The 21157-nt window shown below is 41.7% G+C and overlaps 1 protein-coding gene across 1 annotated transcript; it reads left to right on the top strand.

Annotated features, from left to right (window-relative positions):
• The first annotated feature begins 9229 nt into the window (after positions 1-9229).
• Positions 9230-19351, top strand: LOC102442521 (nuclear RNA export factor 2). The gene is made up of 20 exons (XM_023750451.1): positions 9230-9465; positions 9698-9848; positions 10173-10256; positions 10360-10464; positions 10579-10659; positions 10777-10846; positions 10993-11081; positions 11197-11304; positions 11478-11587; positions 13413-13449; positions 13931-14002; positions 14082-14137; positions 14277-14384; positions 14507-14565; positions 14670-14785; positions 14880-14922; positions 15499-15571; positions 16103-16285; positions 19112-19172; positions 19307-19351. Exons 1-20 carry the CDS (start codon positions 9230-9232, stop codon positions 19349-19351), a joined length of 1887 nt encoding a protein of 628 aa, XP_023606219.1.
• Positions 19352-21157: the final 1806 nt, after the last annotated feature.

Genomic DNA, 21157 nt, shown 5'->3' on the forward strand with positions numbered 1-21157 from the left:
GAATCCAGAAATATTAAGATAGTATAAGAAGCCTCTGGGACAACCTTAAGAGTACCAACATTCACATAATGGTGGTACCAGAAGGAGAAGAGAGGGAGCAAGAAATTGAAAACCTATTTGAAGAAATAATGATAGAAAACTTCCCCTACCTGATGAAAAAAAACAGACTTACAAGTCTAGGAAGCACAGAGAGTCCCAGATAAGAGGACCCCAAAGAGGCCCACACCAAGATACATCATAATAAAAATGCCAAAGGTTAAAGACAAAGAGAGAATCTTAAAAGTAGCAAGAGAAAAGCAGTTAGTTACCTACAAAGGAGTGCCCACACGACTGTTAGCTGATTTCTCAACAGAAACTTTGCAAGCCAGAAGGGCATGGCAAGAAATATTCAAAGTGATGAAAAGCAAGGATCTACAACCAAGATTACCAAGCAAAGCTATCATTTAGAATTGAAGTTCATATAAAGAGCTTGACAGGTGAGAAATATGTAAAGTAGTTCATCACCACCAAAGTGTTAAAGTGTCTTCTTTAAGAAAAGAAGAAAAAGATAAAAAATATGAACAATAAAATGATAATAAATACATATCTATCAACAGTTGAATCTAAAAATCAAAATAAATGAACAGTGAATCTAATGAATGAATAAACTGATGAATAAAATACAATCATAGATAAGGAAACATAGAACAGACTGATAAATCTCAGAAGCAAGGGGAAGAGAGGGAGAGGAAGAGATTAACTAATGAACTTATATGCATACTAGGGGCCCAGTGCATGAATTCGTGCACCTTGAAAGGAACTGTGGGCTGCAAGGCACAGGAGTGGGTCTCGGCCCTTCCTGTGTGCCCCTTCCCAGACCCTCCTGCCACAGCCCCTGGTCCCCTGTCTGCTGGAAGCCCCGCTCCCGCTGCCGCCGCCACTTCCACACGCTGATGGTGTTGGCCCTGCTCACATGCACTGATGACGTGAAGCGATTGGGGCTGGTGCCAGCAGCAAGTGCGGGCGGGGTCGGCACCATCAGTGGGTGCGAGCAGCGGCTGCTGCCCTGATCACCTCTCAGGAGCAGGGGGAGGTGGAAAAGCCCTGAAGGCCGATCAGGGCCGACAGCTGCCACTTGCACCTGCTGATGGTGCTGAGCGATCAGGGCCAGTGCTGGGTGCTGGCAGTGGGTGCGAGTGGGGCTGGCACCAGCATCAGATGTGAGTGCCAGGTGGGACTGCGGCACATAGGAGCAAAACACTTTCAGTAACCATCAGAGGCTTACCCCGATGACAGTGACCGGTGCCCCACCTTGGTCTGGTGCCCCTACTCACCTGCTCCACCATCCTGCCATGGCTGATGCCCGCCATGTTCCATACATGCCCCCTGGTGGTCAGTGCATGTCACAGCGACTGGTTATTTGGTTGTTCGGTTGTTCTGGTTGTTCCGCTGTTCGGTCTATTTGCATATTAGCCTTTTATTATATAGAATAAGCATTACACATGCACATAGACAATAGGATGGTGAAGGCCTGGGACAGGGTGGGATTTAGGTGGAGTACGGCAATAGAGGAGCATATGTAATGCTCTCAACAATAAAGACTTTTTTAAAAACAAAAGATATATGGATACAATTGAGAATGACAATATGACATATCAAAACGTCTGGGATGTAGTGAAAATAGTAATAAGGTGAAAGTTTATATCATTACAAGCCTATCTCAAGAAACAAGAGAAATCCCAAGTAAACAACCTAACATGACATCTTAAAGAACATGAAAAAGAACAAAAGCAATCCAAACAGCAGAAGGGAAATAATAAAAATTAGAGCATAATTGAATGAAATAGAAAACAAAAGGACTATACAAAAAATTAATATAACAAACAGCTGGTTTGAAAATATTACTAAAATTGACAAACCCCTGACTAGACTTACTAAAGAAAAAAGGAGAAAGGCCTATACAAATAAAATAAAAAGTGAAAGTCACCACAGGCATCACAGAGATACAAAGAATCATACTAGAATACTATTAAATACTAAATGCCACGAAATTCAATAAACTAGAAGAAATGGCTAAGTTCCTAGAAATATATAACCTTCCTAGACTAAATCATGAAGAATTGGAAAATCTAAATAGACTGATCAGCAGTGAGGATATTGAAACAACCATCAAAAACCTCTCCCAAAGATGTTAGGCCCAGGTGGCTTCACCAGTGAATTTTACCAAATGTTCAAAGAAGATTTAAAACCTATCCTTCCCAAACTCTTCCAAAAAATTGAAGAAGAGGCAATAATTCTTAACAAATTTTCTGAAGCCAATATAACCCTGATACCAAGACCTGGAAAAGATAACAGAAAAAAGAAAACTACAGCCCAATATCTCTGATGAAAACAAATGAAAAAATCCTAAACAAAATACTAGTAAATGGAATAAAACAGTACATAAAAAATAATACATCATAATCAAGCGGGGTTCATTCTAGAGGCACAAGGATGGTTCAGCATGCCTAAATCAATCATTTAATACACAACATTCACAAAAGAAAGGGTAAAATAATATGATCTTATTAATAGATGCAGAAAAAGCATTTAATAAGATACAACATCCATTTATGATTAAAACACTTAATAAACTAGGAATAGAAGAGAAGTACATCAACATAATAAATGCCACATATGATAAACCCTCAGCTAATATCATATTCAATGGTGAAAAACTGCAGGCTTTTCCTCTAAAATCAGGAACAAAAGAAGGACACCCACTCTCACCACTCTTAACATAGTTCTGGAAGTCCTAGCCAGAACAATAAGGCAAGAGAAAGAAATAAAAGGCATCCAAACAGAGAAGGGAGAAGTAAAACTCGCATTTTTTGCATGTGACATAATTTTGTATATAGAAGTTCTAAGGACTCCACCAAAAACAATTATTAACAATAAACATATACATTAAAATTGCAGGCTACAAAATTAAGGTACAAAAATCCATTGTCTTCCTGTCTAATAACAATGAAACTTCAGAAAATGAAATGGAAAAAAATCATTGGGCAATTGCAACCAAAAGATTAAAGTACCTAGGAATAAAATTAACAAAGAACACGAAAGACCTATGTACTGAAAACTACAAAGCATTATTAAAAGAGATTGAAAACTACACAATAAAATGGAAAAATATCCTGGATTGGAAGAATCACCATAGTTAAAATGGCCATATTACCCAAACCAATATACAGATTTAATGCAATCCACATCAAAATCCCAAATGTTATTTTTTAAAGAAATAGAACGAAAAAGTAATATCAGATTTGTATGGAACCACAAAAGACCCAGAATAGCCAAATAAATCCTGAGAAAAAAGAACAAAGCTGGAGGTATCACGCTACCTGACATCAAATTCTATCATAGAGCTACAATAATCAAAACAGCATGGTATTGGCAGAGAAACAGATACACAGATCAATGGAAAGAATAGTGAGTCCAGCTATAAAACCACATGAATATGGACAGATAATTTCTGACAAAGGAGCCAGAAATGCACATTGGAGTAAAGATAGTCTCTTCAAATAAACTGGGCTGGGAAAACTGGAAAGCCACATGCAAATGAATGAAAATGGATTACAGTTTGTCCCCATGTACAAAAATTAATTCAAAATAGATCACAAAGACTTAAACATAAGACCCAAAACAGTAAGTTACATAGAAGAAAATATAGGTGCCAAATTTATGGACCTTGGTTGTAGAGAACATTTTATGAACTTGACCCCAAAGGCAAGGGAAATAAAGGCAAAAATAAATGAATGGAATTATATCAAACTAAAAAGTTTCTGTACAGCAAAAGAAACTGACAAAACAAAGAAGCAGCCAACCAGATGATATTTGCAAACAGTAGCTCTGACAAAGGTTTAATTTCCAAAATATTAAAAAAAACACATAAAACAACACCAATCAAACAATCCAATCAAAAAGTGGGCAGAAGACCTGAAAATACACCTCTCCCCAAAAGAAATATGAACAGCCAGTAGATATATGAAAAGATGTTCAACCTCACTAGCAATTAGGGAAATGCAAATAAAAACTAAAATGGGATAGTACCTCACACATGTTAAAATGGCTATTATCCACAAGACTAGTAATAATAAGTGGAAAAAGGGAACCCTCATTCACTGCTGTTGGGAATGTAGACTGGTATAGCCACTCTGGAAACCAGTCTGCCGGTTCCTCAAAAAATTAAGAATAGAGCTACCATATGACCCAGCAATCTCTCTCCTGTGTATATACCCGAAAAAACTTGTATGCACCGCTATGTTCATTGCAGCACTATTCAAGGTGGCCAAAATGTGGAAACAAACAAAGTTTCCGGTGATAGAGGATTAGATAAATAAGAGGTGGTACATACACACAATGGAATACTACCCAGCCATAAGAAAAGATGAAATACTGCCATTTGCAACAACATGGAAGGACCTTGAGAATATTATGCTAAGTGAAACAAGTCAGTCAGAAAAATCTAAAACCATATATTTTCACTCATATGTGGGATATAAAACTGAAACTCATTAACACAATCAGCAGTGTTGTGGTTGCCAGAGGGAAGGGCTGTTGTTGTGGGGATTGAAGGGGGCCAAATATATGGTGATGGAAAATGATTTGTCTTTGGGTGGGAAGCACACAGTGCAATATACAGATCTTGTAACATAGAAACTCACACACGAATCCTTTATGATCATATTAACCAATGTCACCCCAATAAATTTCATTAAAAATAAAATATAAGAATATATGAATACACACACACACACACACACACACACACACACACACACACTCTAGATCTGGGAAGTTGAGCCATATTGATGGCGAATGATGGTCTTTACTCAATTCCCACACCTAGCTCAGAAAGCCATGAATGAATAGACTACTTAGGAAAAACCCTACAGTGAAGTCACAAGTATCTACAGTAAATCTTCCTGAGCTTTGTCAAAGGGACCTCCAGCCACTTACCAGAGTTACTGTGCACTTGCTCGAAGGATGCTGGCTCTAAGCCTTTGCTGAACAAACTTCTTCTGGAAAGTTTGTTCTTCAGATCATAAATATTTGAGGCTCTGTGAGCCCTTTGGTCTCTATTGTAACTATGCAATTCTGCTATTGTAAAGTGAAAGCCGCAATAGAAACAGTATGGCTGTGTTGCAGTAAAACTTGATGTATGGATGCTAACATCTGAATTTCAAATAATTTTCACTTCTCAAACAACATTATTATTTTAATTTTTCAAACATTCAAATATGTAAAACACATTCTTATCTTACAGGCTCCAAAAATCAGGCCACACATCAGGTTTGGCCTATGGGCCATAGTTCGCCAGTCTCTGATCTAAGCTAATGTAATCACTAGCTCCCCAAAACAACACTGAGTCGAAAGTTAGCAAAATGAAGTGGCAACCATTCCTAGAAACGTATGGCAAGCATAACCCAAAAGCTGATATTTTAACACAGTGGTTTTCAACCTCAGTTGCACATTGCAGTCATGTGGAGAGTTTAAAAATGTGTTTGGCTAGATCTGACCCCTATTCTGCTTTAATTGTTGTGGGTGTAGACTAGTTCTAGTGATTATTTCAATCTCTTCATGTGGCTGAATTGTTTAAACAAGTCTGAGAACTACCTTAAAATTTTAGTGTTGAAGTTGACCTCAAGGGAAGGGAAGTAAAGACCAAAACAAATGAATGGGACTATATACAACTAAAAAGCTTCTCCACAGCAAAAGAAATCAACAACAAAACAAAAAGGCAACCAAACGAATGGTAGATAATATTTGCAAATAACAGCTCTGACAAGGAGTTGATATCCAAAATATATGAAGAACTCATACAACTCAACACTAAACAAACAATCCTATTAAAAAATGGGCATAGGACCTGAACAGACACCTCTCCCAAGAAGACATTCAAATGGCCAACAGATACATGAAAAGATATTTAAATTCACTAGCTATTAGGGAAATGCAAATCAAAGCTACAGTGAGATGCCACCTTGCACCTGTTAAAAATAGTTCCCATCGAGTGTGAGAAAAGAGAGACAGTACAGGAGAACTGTGTGCAATGATGGGTCTCTTTGACAGACGGCTGGAGTTCTAGGCATCTTGGTCCCAGTTGGTCCCAGACACCATAGTTATCACTGCCTAAGAGCCTTTGAGTGAGTCTCATCCCAGGGCATACTGCAGCCCTAACACAGAGTCACACATTCTGGGCAAAGAATTTCAGGTCAGCTTGGTCAGGGTTTGAATCCTAATGATAAATTCTATGGTCCAAGTCAAGTATCTTTGACCTCAGATAAATTTTTGTCCTTAAATCGAGGCTAGTAACAGTCTCTAAGTCATGAGGTAATTGTGAGAATTGAGTTAATATATGGAACTACACTGAAAGCCCCTGGAGAAATACCTGTGACTCAATAAGCCTCATTAGTGTCTCAGCTTTACTAGGCCAGGAACTTAGCACAATGGCCGGTGTTTAGCAAGGGAAGAATATGTGTTATTATTGTTGCCAGTCCCCTAGAAAATGGAAGAAAAATGGGTGTATGGAAGAAGATGCTGATGTCAGCTGTTAACATTTCACACGATTCAACACCATTTCATAATTTTTTAAAAAAAATACCACAGCCGAAACCGGTTTGGCTCAGTGGATAGAGCGTCGGCTTGTGGACTGAGGGGTCCCGGGTTCCATTCCGGTCAAGGGCATGTACCTGGGTTGCGGGCACATCCCCAGTAGGGGGTGTGCAGGAGGCAGCTGATCGATGTTTCTCTCTCATCGATGTTTCTAACTCTCTATCTCTCTCCCTTCCTCTCTGTAAAAAGCAATAAAATATATTAAAAAAACAAAACTACCACAAACAAGGAATAGAAGGAAACATCACCAACCAACAGAGAAATGCAAATAAAAATCACAATGTGTCAACAATAAAAAAATACAATGTGTGTCCTACCTATATGGCTTATTTGGTTAGAGCATCATCTCATTCACCAAAAGATTGTGGGTTCAATTCCCAGTCAGGGCACATACCTTTGTTGCAGGTTAGATCCCAGGTTGCGGTGCATGTGGGAGGCAACCATTCAATATTTTTCTCTCACATCCATCTCTCTCTCTTTCTTTCTCTCTCTACCTCTCAAAATATTCATTAAATAACATTTTAAAAAATCAAGGATATAAGAGATCAGAATATAGAAATTTCACTGCCAGTGCCACCCATGGAAGGTCTAAAAGTCTGTGAGTTACAGGATTGTTCTAACAGTGGGCCACACAGTGACAGCAATGACTCCACAGTGGCGTTATCTGAGGCCTGGTTGTCATCAGTACATCGTGGAATGATCAGCAGTGAATGGATTTTTACTCATAAGTGGCCCTGAGGCAATATGGAATAATGGATGTACAACACACAAACCTAGAGAACATTAAATATGAGACCCCAAAGGAAGCTGGTTTCTAACAGTCTAATTCCCTTGTCTCCACAAACCAGCAGTGTTGTTTTCTGCTGGTACACTGTTTCGGTTGAATGTGATAAAAATAAAATACCCTTAGTGAATCCACATATGAGAGAGACAATTGAAACTACCTAATTTCTGTAGATGGTAAAAAAAATTCCAAATTCTTCCACATAGTGAATTACATATGTTTGCTGGAGTATTTGTGTGGCGAGGGATGGACAGCAACACAACTCCTAGGAGTGAATACAGAGTGCAATATAACCAAGTCATTTTATGTACATACCTGTGACTACAATCTCCAATCCTATATAATAAATAGCCAGGGTGTAATGACCTTTACGACCTAAGGCTTGACCAGACCTAAAGTCAGTGCTGGGTTGCTGTGGCTGCCAGTCAGCTATGCTGGGCGGGAGTCAGTCCCTGTCCTGGCCACGGGAGTCAGTGCTGGGCAGGAGTCAGTCCGGGTGGGAGTCAGTCCCAGTCCCGGTTGAGCCAGGCGGGCGTCAGTCTTGGGTGGGAGCCAGCCCGGGTGGGAGTCAGTCCTGTGTCATGTAAGTGGAAACCGTAAGAAATAGAAACAAGGCAGACCTATCCCTCCACATGGGGAGATATTGGCAGAAGAATAGCAGGGAGCCAGAACTCCCACCATCTCAAAACAATAATGAATACCCATCCCCCTTCCCTGACACACACACCTACAAACCTTGGGCCAAGTGGGGAACCTGGACTTCTACTCTCTTCTTGAAATAATGAGGTGGCATCTCACCTTCCCTTACCAGAGCAGCATCAAAGCAAAGCCAGATGAAACAGGGTTGAAAAAGATCCAGAGTTTCATAATGCTCAAAATTTCTAGGTTTCAATTATCAAATTATTCATACAAAGAAGCAGAAAGATCTAAAACTGAATAAAAAAGATAATAGATACTAACACTGAGATAGTAGAGATGACAGAATTATTTGATAATAAGTTTAAAGCAGCCATCAAAACAATCTTTACATGAGTGATTTTGAACATCCTTAAATCACTGAAAGTCACTTAAATGGGAAAAAAAGAAAGTTATGGCAAGTAAATAGAAAGTCTCAGCAAAGAAAATGAAGCTATAAAGAAGAACCAAATGAAAATTATAGTACAGAAGAATATAATAACTGAAATAAATAACTCAGTGAATAGGCTCAAAGCAGAATGGATGGAACAGAGGAAACACTCAGGGAACTAGAAAATATAACAATAAAAATATCCAATGAGAATAAGGAGAACATGGGCTTGAAAACAACAACAGAAAAAGATCAGAACCACAGGAACCAGTGGAGTCATAACAACAACAACAAAAATAAATAAATAAAACTAACATTTGGAGTCCAGGAATAAATTAAGGGAGATAGAGCTGAAAGAGTACTTGAAGAAATAATGGCTGAAAACTCTTCCAATTGGTCAAAAGACAGAAATCCTCAATTTTAAGAAGGTGAGGAAATACAAAAAGAGATAAACCCAAAGATAGCAACACCCACATCATAGTCAAACTTCTGAAAAATAAAAATAAAAAGAAAGAAAAAAATTGCACCATATTAAAAGGTTCACACAGTTACCTCTTTCTCCTCCTATCTCCTCTCCTCCTGCTCTTGCTCCTCCTTCCTCATCCTGTACCATTTCCCCCCTGATAGCACCATCTGTCAGATATCTGGACAGGCAGGATGTTTTCTTTCTGGGACTTGTGGGATTGATCTCTTAGGGCAGGTAGTACTTTGTTGCCCTGCCATGGTGTTATCCTAAGATGTGGAACATGGTAATTGGGTACAGACGTGTCTCTAAACTTGTAATTTTGTTCCTTGTTTCAGAAGACAATGATGGTGGTAGCTCACGTCAAGGAAGAGAGAAAGATTGGGATTCTTTTCAAGGTGACTTTAGAAAGCAGACCCATCATTATCAACAGGGTGGATATGAGCTTCAGCCTCCACACCTCCTGAAGGATTATGGATACATGGAGAAGAGGGAAGTCCAGAGGTACCAAGTCAGACAGTAAGTGACTGGGCAGCCTGGTTTGCATGTGGAAGCCCATGGGACTGGGCAACTCTCACTGCCTTTGGTTTTCTTTTAATTCTCTCACTGGGAAACTGAAGAATATTAGAAGTGAAATCATAGTTGAGCAATCCTAATTATAGTCCTGGTGTCAGAGATGAAGTATGTATAGAAGACTTTCTTAGCATTCATGAGCACTCTTTTTCTTTCCACTTCCCATCGCCCCCTGCAGCACTCCCTATGACGTCCAACACAACAAAAGGGGAATGAAATTGCATAAAGAAGGCTGTAGTGATGTTACTGTGTGGAGAGGTAGAAAACCTCTGGAAAGAGAAATGGAGAACACACAAGATGAAACCACAGGGAGATGGTTCAAGATCATAGTGAGTGTCATGGCAAGTTCTGCACTAAATGGGATATCCTGGAACCTTATAAAAGCAAGACCACATTGAACACCTTACATGCATTACTTGGAGGAGAGATTTTGAATGAAGAAAAACGGTTTAGGAAATCCACATTTTGAACAGAGATAAGAAATCATGCCCAGGGTCCCTTCTTTAGAAGCCCTTTAAAGCTGAGTAGAAAAAAAAACAAAACAAACCAAAAATAACTTGAGTAGAAGATTGGGAAAGAACACTGTGTTGGGTTGTTCTCCAAGCTTAGTTCATGTTGTTTCTCCTGTCTTTGTGCCTTCTTTTGACCCTTAGATTCCCTATGGAAGAAAGTATGAAAAGACATGGCTAATGGATTCCATCCAGAGCCATTGCAGTGTCCCCTTCACTCCAGTGGAGGTAAGAGAGGACAGTGAAACCACATGAGGGGCATAGGAAATGGGGAGAGGCCTGGCTCACCTGGGGCCCTTGACCTCTGATACTATTCTTTCAATCCTTGTAGTTCCACTACGTGAAAAACAGGGCCCAATTCTTTGTCCAGGATGCTAGCGCTGCCTATGCATTGAAGGACATCAGCTACAAGATTTGTGATGCGGAAAACTGGAAGGTGTGTGTGGTGGTCTTTATCTGTACTTAATCCTGAGGCTAGAGGACAGGCAGAGCTGGTCACCTTCTGAAGGACTAGAGTTCCTGGTGCTAACCCAGCCTCTTCTTCCTGCAGATAGCTATCTTTGTCAGTACTTCTGCTGTACCCTACTCTGTGCGGGATAAACTGGCGCCAGAAGAAATGGAACAGCTAAAGGTAATGCAGACTCAAGGCATATGTATGCCCACATTCAGACCCACTTGTTCCTCCTCCAGCCCCAATTTCCTTGTTCACACCACAGCCTCAGAGCTCTCTCTCCATCTCCCTCTGCAGCTAGCCATGAGAAAACGATATGATGTCTCTCAGAAAGCTCTTGACCTCCGGAGTCTCCTCTATGACCCAGGTACTACTGACAGCAATAATTCTAGGGCAGATGAGGGCAGAGATTTCTGCCTTGGAGGGAGACTTAAGGATGGTAATGAAGGAGGGGTTGGTGGTGCTCTTGGACCCTTGTCAGCCTTGTGATTCCCCACTCTCACATTCTTGAAGGATTTGCACACCTTGATATTGACATAATCCTGAATCGGAGAAACTGTATGGCTGCAACCCTGCAGGTCATTAAAGAGAATTTCCCTGAGGTGAGGCCTTAGACCCAGTGCTGGTGTTATAGTAGGGGGTGTAACAGATGGGACAGAGGGAAGATTTGTCTCTGAGGTCCTAGATAGTAAGCATCACTCTAACTCTTCCCCAAAGCTGTTGTCCCTGAACTTGCGCAACAACAAACTGTACCAACTGGATGGCCTGTCTGATATTATACAGATGGCACCCACAGTCAAGATCCTGAACCTTTCCAAAAATGAGGTAAGAAGAGGGACAGATCAAAGATGGGTTGAGAGTGGGTGCTAGTGGTTATCAGAGTGATAACAAGAGGTAAGGGAAGGTACCTGTGGGGAAGGGAGTGGGCTGTGGGTTCAGGGGCTGGGATGTCCCTTTTCCCTTGGACTATTCTTCAGTTTCTTCCCCATGTTTCTCAGCTTAACTCTACCTGGGAGTTGGACAAGATCAAAGGCCTGAAACTTGAAGAGCTGTGGCTGGAAGGGAACCCTTTGTGTGACACGTTCCAAAGCCAGTTAACCTATGTCAGGTCTGTGTGAGCCCCTCTCATCATTCCTGAGGTCCTTTGACTCCTGAAAGCATGGACTACCCCTGACAGTGCCATATCGCAGATGGTGGCAGCCCTGGTCCTCTGGGAGAACTAGAGGCCCCACCTTCTCTTCTCTATGTCCCTCACATCTGCTAAGAGGTCTCTTCCCCTTCCTCTGATGTGCTCACCTGTTCTCAGGGTCTGGGGTCTGGTTCCTGACTTTGCATCTAGTTTTCTCTGGCATTCCCACCAAAATGAGCTCTAGGATGCAGGGCTCCACCACAACCCAGGACTAGGAGTGTTGAGCCTTGAGGCAGATACTGCTGATCTGGACTGAGAAACTTCCTCCACCCAGACTCATGCTGAGATAGTCTTTCCTGTTTCTGAAATGACAGAGTATCCCCAATCTATTCTGGGAGACACCTTCTTTCCCTTGCATGTAAAGGGTTTCCCCTCGAATCCCAGGTTGACGTGGGGACGTTCCCACCCCATGCCAAGGTCCCAGGCCCCATTCATTTCTTTAGTGCGATACCAGGGATGGGCCATCTTTGGTAGAATCCAGAGTTCCCTAGTCAAGGGGTTAGAAGTGAGTCACTAGCAGTGAGCCGAGGACCTTTTGAGGCAGCAGTGGAAGGCAGACAGCAGAGGGGTTTAAGGAGACAGAAGGGCATTCCTCTCAGGGTCAGTGGTCCTCCATCCAGACATCACATCATCTGCCTGGTCCTTCAGAGGAGCCCTGGGTAGCCTTACACAGGTAAGATTGCTCAGATAAGGAACCAACTAACAGGCACAGATGCACAGGAGCCATGAGGAGAGAAGGTTGTGAGCATAAGAAGGGTCCACAGACCCCTGACCCCATGTTCAGCTGGGGACTGACCCATTACCCATTCTGGAAAGATCCTGTGGGTGGTGCATTTCCCATCCCATTTCACATTGAGCTCCCACAGGTAATAAAGGTTCAACCAGAATCCTATGGCCATCATGCCCATAGGTGCATGTTTTCCATTCCTATCTGGAGACCCAGGGCCAGCCAGGGGCAGATGAAGGAAAGGGCTGCTGCAGGGGAGCCTTGTCCACTCTCTTCTCTTCTTCTCTGACCCCACCCCCACTGCCAGGACAGAACTTTTTCCCCTTCCCTTTAATTTTCTTTCTGTTTTTCCTTTGTCTCTACACTTTGATGTCTTCCAATCTCTGCTCCTATTTTCACTCTCTTTCTGTCTTCATCCCGCTCCCTTCCACTCCCTGTCTCCTAATCCCTCCCTCCATCACCCCCTTGCCCCAGAGTCCTGGGCCATCCTTGGGGCATGTGCTGTTCATGGCAGGATGCTGGACCCCCAGTGAGGTGGCAGAGTCCTGGGCCCCCACCCCATTCCCTCTTCTCTCTGGAGCCATCAGTGTGGCCTGGAGGAAAGAAAGGGAGGCAGGGAGGGAGAAGAAGCTCTGGAGTCTGGGATCCAAATGCTGTGGTTTGTGGCACTGGGGAAGGAGTCAGGGCCCTCTAGGCCGGAGTTAACCAGGAGGATGGAGAGGGAGAGAGAGGGAAGGAGGGAAAAGGTGAGGGGCGCAGGAAGGAAAGGAGGTAATATGAATGTGAAGGTGTGAAGAGAGGTGAGGAGACTGTGTGTTTCAGGGATTCCATATGGCAGATGGTCAGTGCTCAGCAGAGAAATGGACCCAGAAGCCTTGAAATCTGAGGCTGAGGAGGGCAAAGGGGATTCTGCGTGGGCAGAACACCTGTTTCTGTTCATTCCATAAATATTTTAAGTAAATTACAGCAATGCAATCTAAACTGTCAACCACTTTTTCTATTTTTGCATTTGGACAGCGCCATCAGGAAATATTTCCCCAACTTGTCACGCTTGGTAAGTGCTTACAGTCATCATCTCTTTCTAACACTGATGACCTCCACACCTGCCCTCAAGCCCTTTATGTCTTGCCTGGATTACATGTTTGCATCAGAGCCTTCTCCATTGTGGGGGACATGAGCTTCTGAAAAACACATGAAATGATCTCTGCAAAACTGTACCCACACACACAGAGAAGGAAGGAGAGACAGGGAAAGGCGAAGCTATCTGCAGAGGGAAGACAAAGGGAGGAGGGAAAGAGAGAGAAACACACACACACACACACACACACACACACACACACACAGAAGTTACATAAAACAGTAGAAACTTCCAGGACCTCATGATGCCGATGTGCACTGGAATCTTGCCCATGGAATTTCCAGGGAACTATTACTACAGACCTCTGACCTTCACCATCTCCTTGGCACATCCTTTCCGCTAATCATCCAAGATCACCTTCCTGGTCTTCACTGCTAACTTATCTTCCCTTCTCCAGGATGGCCAGGATTTGCCCCCACAAATTACCACTGACATTGACAAACCCGACTTGACAAGTCCCTCAATAAAGGTAAGGAAGAACAATATTTGGACTACTGTAAGGGAGGCTTTTTTTTCAGCCACATGGTCTCAAATGTCTTTGATTCTAGGAAAGCTGTGAAAGATCAGATGCTATGAAGAAACAAGTTGTGCAATTCCTGCAGCAGTAAGTACCCTGGGGACCACCAAGAATGGGGAGGGCTTGGACAGTCCAGGCCACCCAAGCACAGGTCTGTTCCTGAGAGTTTTCAAGTCCCCTTTGAGGTCAATTCCATAGAGGTACACTCTTCATTGTCCCCTCACAGATATTACTTGATCTATGACTCTGGAAACAGACAGAGTCTCCTCGGTGCTTATCACGATGAGGCCTGCTTCTCTCTGACCATTCCCTACATTCCAAACAACCCAGCCCCGTGAGTATCACAGTTCACACTCTTATTTGGGGGCAGGGGGTGTCTCCCCAGCAGAAACCTGCCAGTTCATGGAAGCACTCCCATGGCCAGACCTCCACATCCTATCCCTCTTTTTCTCCTAGAAGCAGCTTGTTTGAGTACTTCAAGGATAACAGGAATATGAAGAACCTCCTGGACCCCAGTGCGTGTGGGATGGGGAAGATTGGGCAGGGAAAGGGGTCATGAAGGGTCAGTCATAAGGCCCAGGGAGTGGCAACCCTGACCTCTGCTGTCCTTTCCTCACAGACCTGCGTTTTCAGCTGCTGAAACATACAAAACATGACATTGTGAGCTCTCTCTGTGTGTTTCCCAAAACACAGCATGACCTCAACTCCTTCCTGGTGGACATGTGGTTGCAGTCGGTGAGCACCCTCTTCCTCCCTGGGACAGGCCCAGAAAGATGCAGGTGGTGGGAGGTGTCAGTGGAGACTGAGCACCTATGCCCTTACTTTTTAGGAAAAGATGCTCTGCTTCTGTGTCCACGGAGTGTTCAAGGAAGGTGAGTGTATGTAGGGTCCCCTCCCCAGATCCCCCACTGCTCCCTCCTCCTGGCTGGGCTCCCTCTCAGAACTCTCACAGCTTCCCTGATTCCTTCCCTTTTCTTACTATTCCCTCCATGTTCTCCTGCCTCCAGACACTGCCCCCGAAACTAGCCTGGTCTGACCTGCATCCATGCCTATCAGCCCTGCATAGCTGGGGTGATGGGTACACAGATGTGGGGTTTGATGGCTGTTCTCCCAGATCCTGACTGTGCAAACATAGGTCCATTATCTAACCTTTCATTTTCCTCATTTGCAAAATGGGGATAATAAAACACACCCCTTGGGTAGCTTCCAAAAATGAATCAAATGAACTAGTGAAGTGGTTGTCCCAGGGCCCAGGACATGGTAGGTTCCTTCTCAGTGGAAGCAGATTGCTCCTAATGTTGCCCTCCCTATTCCTCGCACCCTGACTCCCAGAAAATAGTTGTCTCCTTGGGCATGAGTATGCAGTCCCACCCTGACTTGGGAATGCTGAGTGAGTGTGTGAAGCATGTGTGACCCTAAGGGGGTATTATTGTTTGTTGTTGTTGAAGTGGAAGGAAGGTCTCAGGGTTCTGTGCATGCCTTCACCCGGACCTTCATCACTACCCCTGCCAGCGATTCCAGGTGAGTGTTATGCTCTGGGTGGGAACATACAGCCCAACCTGGGCTCAGGGCTGTGGGAATGTGGCAGTGCATGTTCTCAGTGTGTGGGAAGCCAGCAGGTTGATCCAAGGAACAGTCCTGCAAAGGGGTTAAGAGCTTGGGCTCTGGAGTTAGAACACTGAAAGTGTTTCAGGTTTCTTTAGGTTCTCTTCATGACGCCAACACTCACTAGATTTGTACCTGAGTGAAATCACATGACCCTCTCTGTGACCTATGTCTTCCTCTGAAAATGGGATTAGATTGTCCTCTCCCTTGGGCTGTTTCACTGAGTAAATGCAATGGGGTTAGGGGTACAAATCTAGTGAAGCTGGTAGACAATCTCTCCAAGGCTGGGGATGTGAGAGGGGCAGAACTACCAGGCAAGGAATCTGGGGAGCAGATACAGGTGGGTATAGGAGGAATCTGATTGCTGAGTGGCAATGGAAGCAGGATCATTGTTGAGGGTGTGGGGTTGTCCATCCATCAGTTGTCTGAGGTATCATTTTTCTCCAGTCTATGCATCATGAATGATGAGCTGTTTGTGAGGGAGGCCACCCTGAATGAGACTCAGAGGGCAGTTTCCATCCCAGTGCCCACACCCTCCTGCAGCACTGGGTCCACCCTCTCCCAGGAGCAGCAGGAAATGGTGCAGATTTTCTCCATCCAGTCTGGCATGAAACCGCAGTGGTCTCAAAAGTGAGTATTGAGTGTGCTCAATGGTAAGAGGTACTTCAGGCAGTGTGGGGCTGAATAATGGAAACACATAGGCAGTTTGGAAAAAGAAGCATTTTGATACTTTGCTTCCAAAAATAGTAGGCCCATGAATAATGTATCCTAATTTCATGGTGATATGTAAAGAGTTTTAAAAATAGTGTAATGCTCAGATGACATGATCTTGCATATGGAAAATTCACCTAGAAACTATTAGAATAAACAAACAAGTTTAGCACAGTTTCAGGGTACAAGATCAATATACAAAAATCATTTGTATTTCTATGTTCTACAATGAACTATCTTGAAATGAAATTAAGAAAATAATTTCATTTATAATAGAATAAAAAATAAGACTAAAGTAGTGAAAAACTTGCACTTTAAAATCTTCAGAATATTTTTGGAATGAATTAAGTAAGACCAAAAAAAAAAAAATGGAACGACATGCCATGTTTATGATTTGCAAGACTTAGTGTTGTTAAGATGGTAATACTATTCAAACTGGTCCACAGATCCAACACCATTCTTATCAAAATTTTAACTGGTTCCTTTCAAGAAATTAATATGGTGATCATAAAATTCACATGGAAATGCAGTGTACTTAAAATACTAACAACAATAGTAAAAGGGAAGAATACCGTTGGAGGAGTCATAATTCTCAATCTCTAGAATTTCAAAGCTTACTATAAAGTGGCTATAATCAAGACTACAATGCTACTAACATTTGGTTATACATATAGTCAATGCAATAGAACTGAGAGTCCAGAAATAAACCATGACATATATAGTCAATTGATTTTCAATTAGGTGCCAAAAATTTTTAATTGAGAAAAAATAGTCTTTTTAATGAATTGAGCTGGAACATCTGTATAACTACATGCAAAAAATGAATTTTGGCCCTTACCAAACACCATGTACAAATATTACTCAAAATGGATCAAAGACCTAATATAAAGTCTATAGCTATGAAAACTCTTAGGATAAAACGTAGGTATATAACTTCATCATCTTGAGTTAGGCAATGGTTTCTTATGTGTGAGACTTAAAACAAAAGCAACCAAAGAAATAAACAAATCGAACTTTATCAAAATTAAAAATTGTTGTGCATTCAAAGGACACTATCAAGAAAGTAAAACTACAACCCACAGAATGGGAGAAAATATTTACAAATCTCATATCTGATAAGGTATACTTTCCAGAATATCTGAAAACACTAACTCAACAATAAAGAGACAACCCAATTTGAAAATGGAGAAATGATTTAAATCAAAATTTCTCTAAAGATGACATACAAATGACCAACAAGCACATGAAAATATGCTCATCATCATTAGTCATTAGGAAAATTCAAGTCAAACAAGGAGGAGATACCACTTCATACACACACTAAGATGGCTTTTGAGTGAAATGGAACGTAATTGTAGATAAGGAAGTGAAGATATTAGAATTTTCATGTATTACTGGTACAAATATAGAGTGGAACATTCACTGTGGAAAACTTTTTGGAAGTTCCTCAAAATGTTAAACATGGAGTTACCATATGAACCGGCAATCTGACTCCTAAGTAAATAATAAGAACTATGAAAACATACATTCATGCAAAAGATTGTACAGGAAGGTTTATAGCAGCATTACTCCTAACAGCCAAAGAGTGGAAACAACCCAAATGTCTTTTAGATCATGAATGAATGAAGAAATATGGTATATCCATATAGTAGAATATTATTCAGTCATAAAATGAACATAGTTTTTATATACGTCATGCCATAGACAAACCTATGTCATGCCAAAGACATTACACTAAGTGAAAGAAGCCAGTCACAAAAGGTCACATATGTGTGATTTTGTTTACATGAAATGTCCAGTACAGTCAAATCCATAGATACTGAAAACAGATTTGTGATTGTCAGGTTCTATGGCAGGGGCAGGGAACCTTTTTCTGTCAAGGGTCATTTGGATATTTATAACATCATTCATGGGCCATACAAAATTATCAACTTAAAAATTAGCCAAAAATTGGTCAAACATTTAATTAACTCCTAATGCCTTGACAGTGCCAGACCAAATGATTTCTCAGGCCTTATACATCCTTCTGACTGGACATTCCCCACCCCGGGTCTAGTGAAGGGGGTGGAATAGGGAGTGATCTCTTGTGCTTAAGGAGTTTCTTTTTGAGGTAATGAAAATATTTTGGAATTAGATACTTGTGATGGTTGCACATTCTTGTTATATACTAAAAAGTACTGCATTGTACACTTTAAAATGGTGAATGCTATAAAATATCATTGAAAATATATTTTCTAAATTTTCATTTGTTATTTTATTTTTAAAAAATATTTTTATTCATTTCAGAGAGGAAAGCAGACGGAGAGATAGAAACATCAATGATGAGAGAGAATCATTGATTGGCTGCCTCCTGCATGCCCCCCACTGGATATTGAACCTCAACCCAGGAATGTGCCCTTGACCAGAATCGAATCTAGGACCCTTCAGTCCACAGGCTGATGCTCTATCCACTGAGCCAAACCGGCTAGGGCTTGTTATTTTCTTGAACATCTTTATCAATATATATTAAGCTCCCTTGTTCTTTTGAAGCTCTCTGTTTTTCTGTTTTGGATTCTAGTGGGAATGAATGCTAGTGACAGACGTTTTGGTTTTCACCAGGTCTTTCTTCCTCCTTGCACAAAGTGCTCATTCTGGTACATGTGTCCCAGCATAGATTTAGTGGCATAGGTTTCGTGGTGGCATTGCATGGTCAGCGTGTCTGTACTGTGGTACTAATGGAGATCACCTGATCTTCTCCCACTCCAGGTGCCTTGAGGACAATGAGTGGGACTACATCAAAGCTGCTCAGGTCTTCGCTACATTCAAGGTGAGGTCTGGGCATCAAGTGGGTTAAAGATAGATGTTTCTGGGCCTTTGGGGAGGCCAAGAACATGAAGGCTGGTGCCCTGGAATAAAACTCAGGGAGCTGGCTCTTCTGACACCTTGACTCCTCCTCTCCAGGCCCAGGGCAAGATCCCAGAGGAGGCCTTCAAACAAATCTCTTAAGAGCTCTTGGATGTCATCTTTGTCTTCATCCACATCGTTTATCTTTTCTCCTTCCTAAGGCCATACCCATGACTGGGCCTGGAGGCCTGGCTGACCAAGAAGCCAAAGTTACCTAACCACCTGAAGTGTCATTTGTTCTGTTTATTCTTCCCATTCATGATCACTGTGGTTGTGTTGTTGTTTTATTCTTTTTCATAATAAAGAGTGAAGTTACACATTCTATGTTATGTGTCTTGGATCTCTCTTCCTGTGCCCAACCATGAGCAATGGGTCCAGGACTGAAAGGCCCTTCGCTCTCTATCCCCAGCTCCCCCATTCACTCTGGCAATCTCTAGCAGATGCATCAATCTTGACTACATAGGCAATTTGTCAATAGATTCTAATGAAAATGGGCACACAATGCTTCCAGAGATTGGCCTTTGGAGACAGTGTGAGTCAGTGAGATGCTCTATTTGTAGGTCTGAGGATGCAGACTTGGGACCTGGCACAAAAGGTTTTTGCCAGGAATGCCTACTGTATAGTGAGGGCTGTGAGGGAAGGAAGAGGGGACTCATATGTTTTATTCCTTCCAAATCACCTGAATGTTTTCAAATACCATTCTGTGAACAAGTTTACAATTTGCACACAGGTGATTGGGAAATGGGCCTTTTCACATCTCTCACCATGCTTGTGTTTGTCTTTTCATCTGCCCACTGTACAGCCCCTCCCTCCTTTTTGAAGATGCACTGTGGATGGGATCTCACTTCAGCACCTGAGAGTGAGGGAGAGTCAGCTTGTCTTCCCACTTCATTTCTCAGATAGTTGACACTGGGTGCTCTGAGTCTATGTGCCTAAGGGGGTTCAGCCCTTTGTTTTCATTTCCAAACAAACAACAATAACATGGAATCTCAGATTATGGTCAGTCCTGTGGGACTTTTTTCTGTCTGATTTATTTTGCTTAGCATGATATTCTCAGGATCCATTCTTATTGTTGCAAATGGCAGTATTATTCTTTCTTATGGCTGAGTAGTATCCTATTGTATATATGTACCACATCTTCTTTATCCAGTCCTCTATCGAAGGACACTGGTTTTTTACCCATGTCTTGGCCACCACGAATAATGCTGCAATGAGCATAGGGGTGCATATATTTTTTCAAATAAATGTTTTCAAGTATTTCCAGTAAATACCCAGAAGAGGGGTTGCTAGATCATATGGTAACTCTATTCTTAATTTTTTGAGGAACGTCCATACTGTTTTCCATAGTGGCTGTACCAGTTTATATTCCCACCAGCAGTGAATTATGGTTCCTATTTCTCCACAAGCTCTTCTTAACAAATTTAAGAAGACTGAAATCATACCAAGCATATTCTCTAAGCACATTGCTTTGAAAGTATAAATCAACTGCAAAAAAAGGAAGTGGAAAGAAACACAAATATGTGAAGATTAAATAACATGCTACTAAAAAACAAGTGGGTCAAAGAAGAAATAAAAGAATAGATCAAGAGATATATAGAGATTAATGAGAATGACAATAAAACATGTCAAAAATGTTGGGATACAACAAAAGCAGTAATAAGAGGAAAATTATTATTACTGGCATATCTCAAGGTACAAAAAAAAATCCTAAGTAAACAACCTAACATTAATTCTTAAAGAACTAGAAAAAAGAAAAAGAAGAACAAAATCAGCCCTAAGTCAGCAGAAGAAAAATAATAAAAATTAGAGCAGAATTAAGTGAAATAGAGAACAAAAAGACTATACAAAATAATGCAACAGAGAGCTGGTTCTTTGAAAAGAACAATAAAATTGACAAACTGCTTGTTA

The sequence above is a fragment of the Myotis lucifugus genome, unplaced genomic scaffold, assembly GCF_000147115.1.
Source record: "Myotis lucifugus unplaced genomic scaffold, Myoluc2.0 scaffold_13, whole genome shotgun sequence".
Classification (NCBI taxonomy): Eukaryota; Metazoa; Chordata; class Mammalia; order Chiroptera; family Vespertilionidae; genus Myotis; species Myotis lucifugus.

Excerpts from the sequence above, each read along its gene's own strand:
- LOC102442521 (XM_023750451.1), top strand. The coding sequence starts at position 9,230 with ATGGTAATTGGGTACAGACGTGTCTCTAAACTTGTAATTTTGTTCCTT. Across the intron at positions 14,385-14,506 it reads ATTCCAAACAACCCAGCCCC|AAGCAGCTTGTTTGAGTACT; the intron begins GTGAGTATCACA and ends TTTTTCTCCTAG. Across the intron at positions 16,286-19,111 it reads AAACCGCAGTGGTCTCAAAA|GTGCCTTGAGGACAATGAGT; the intron begins GTGAGTATTGAG and ends CTCCCACTCCAG.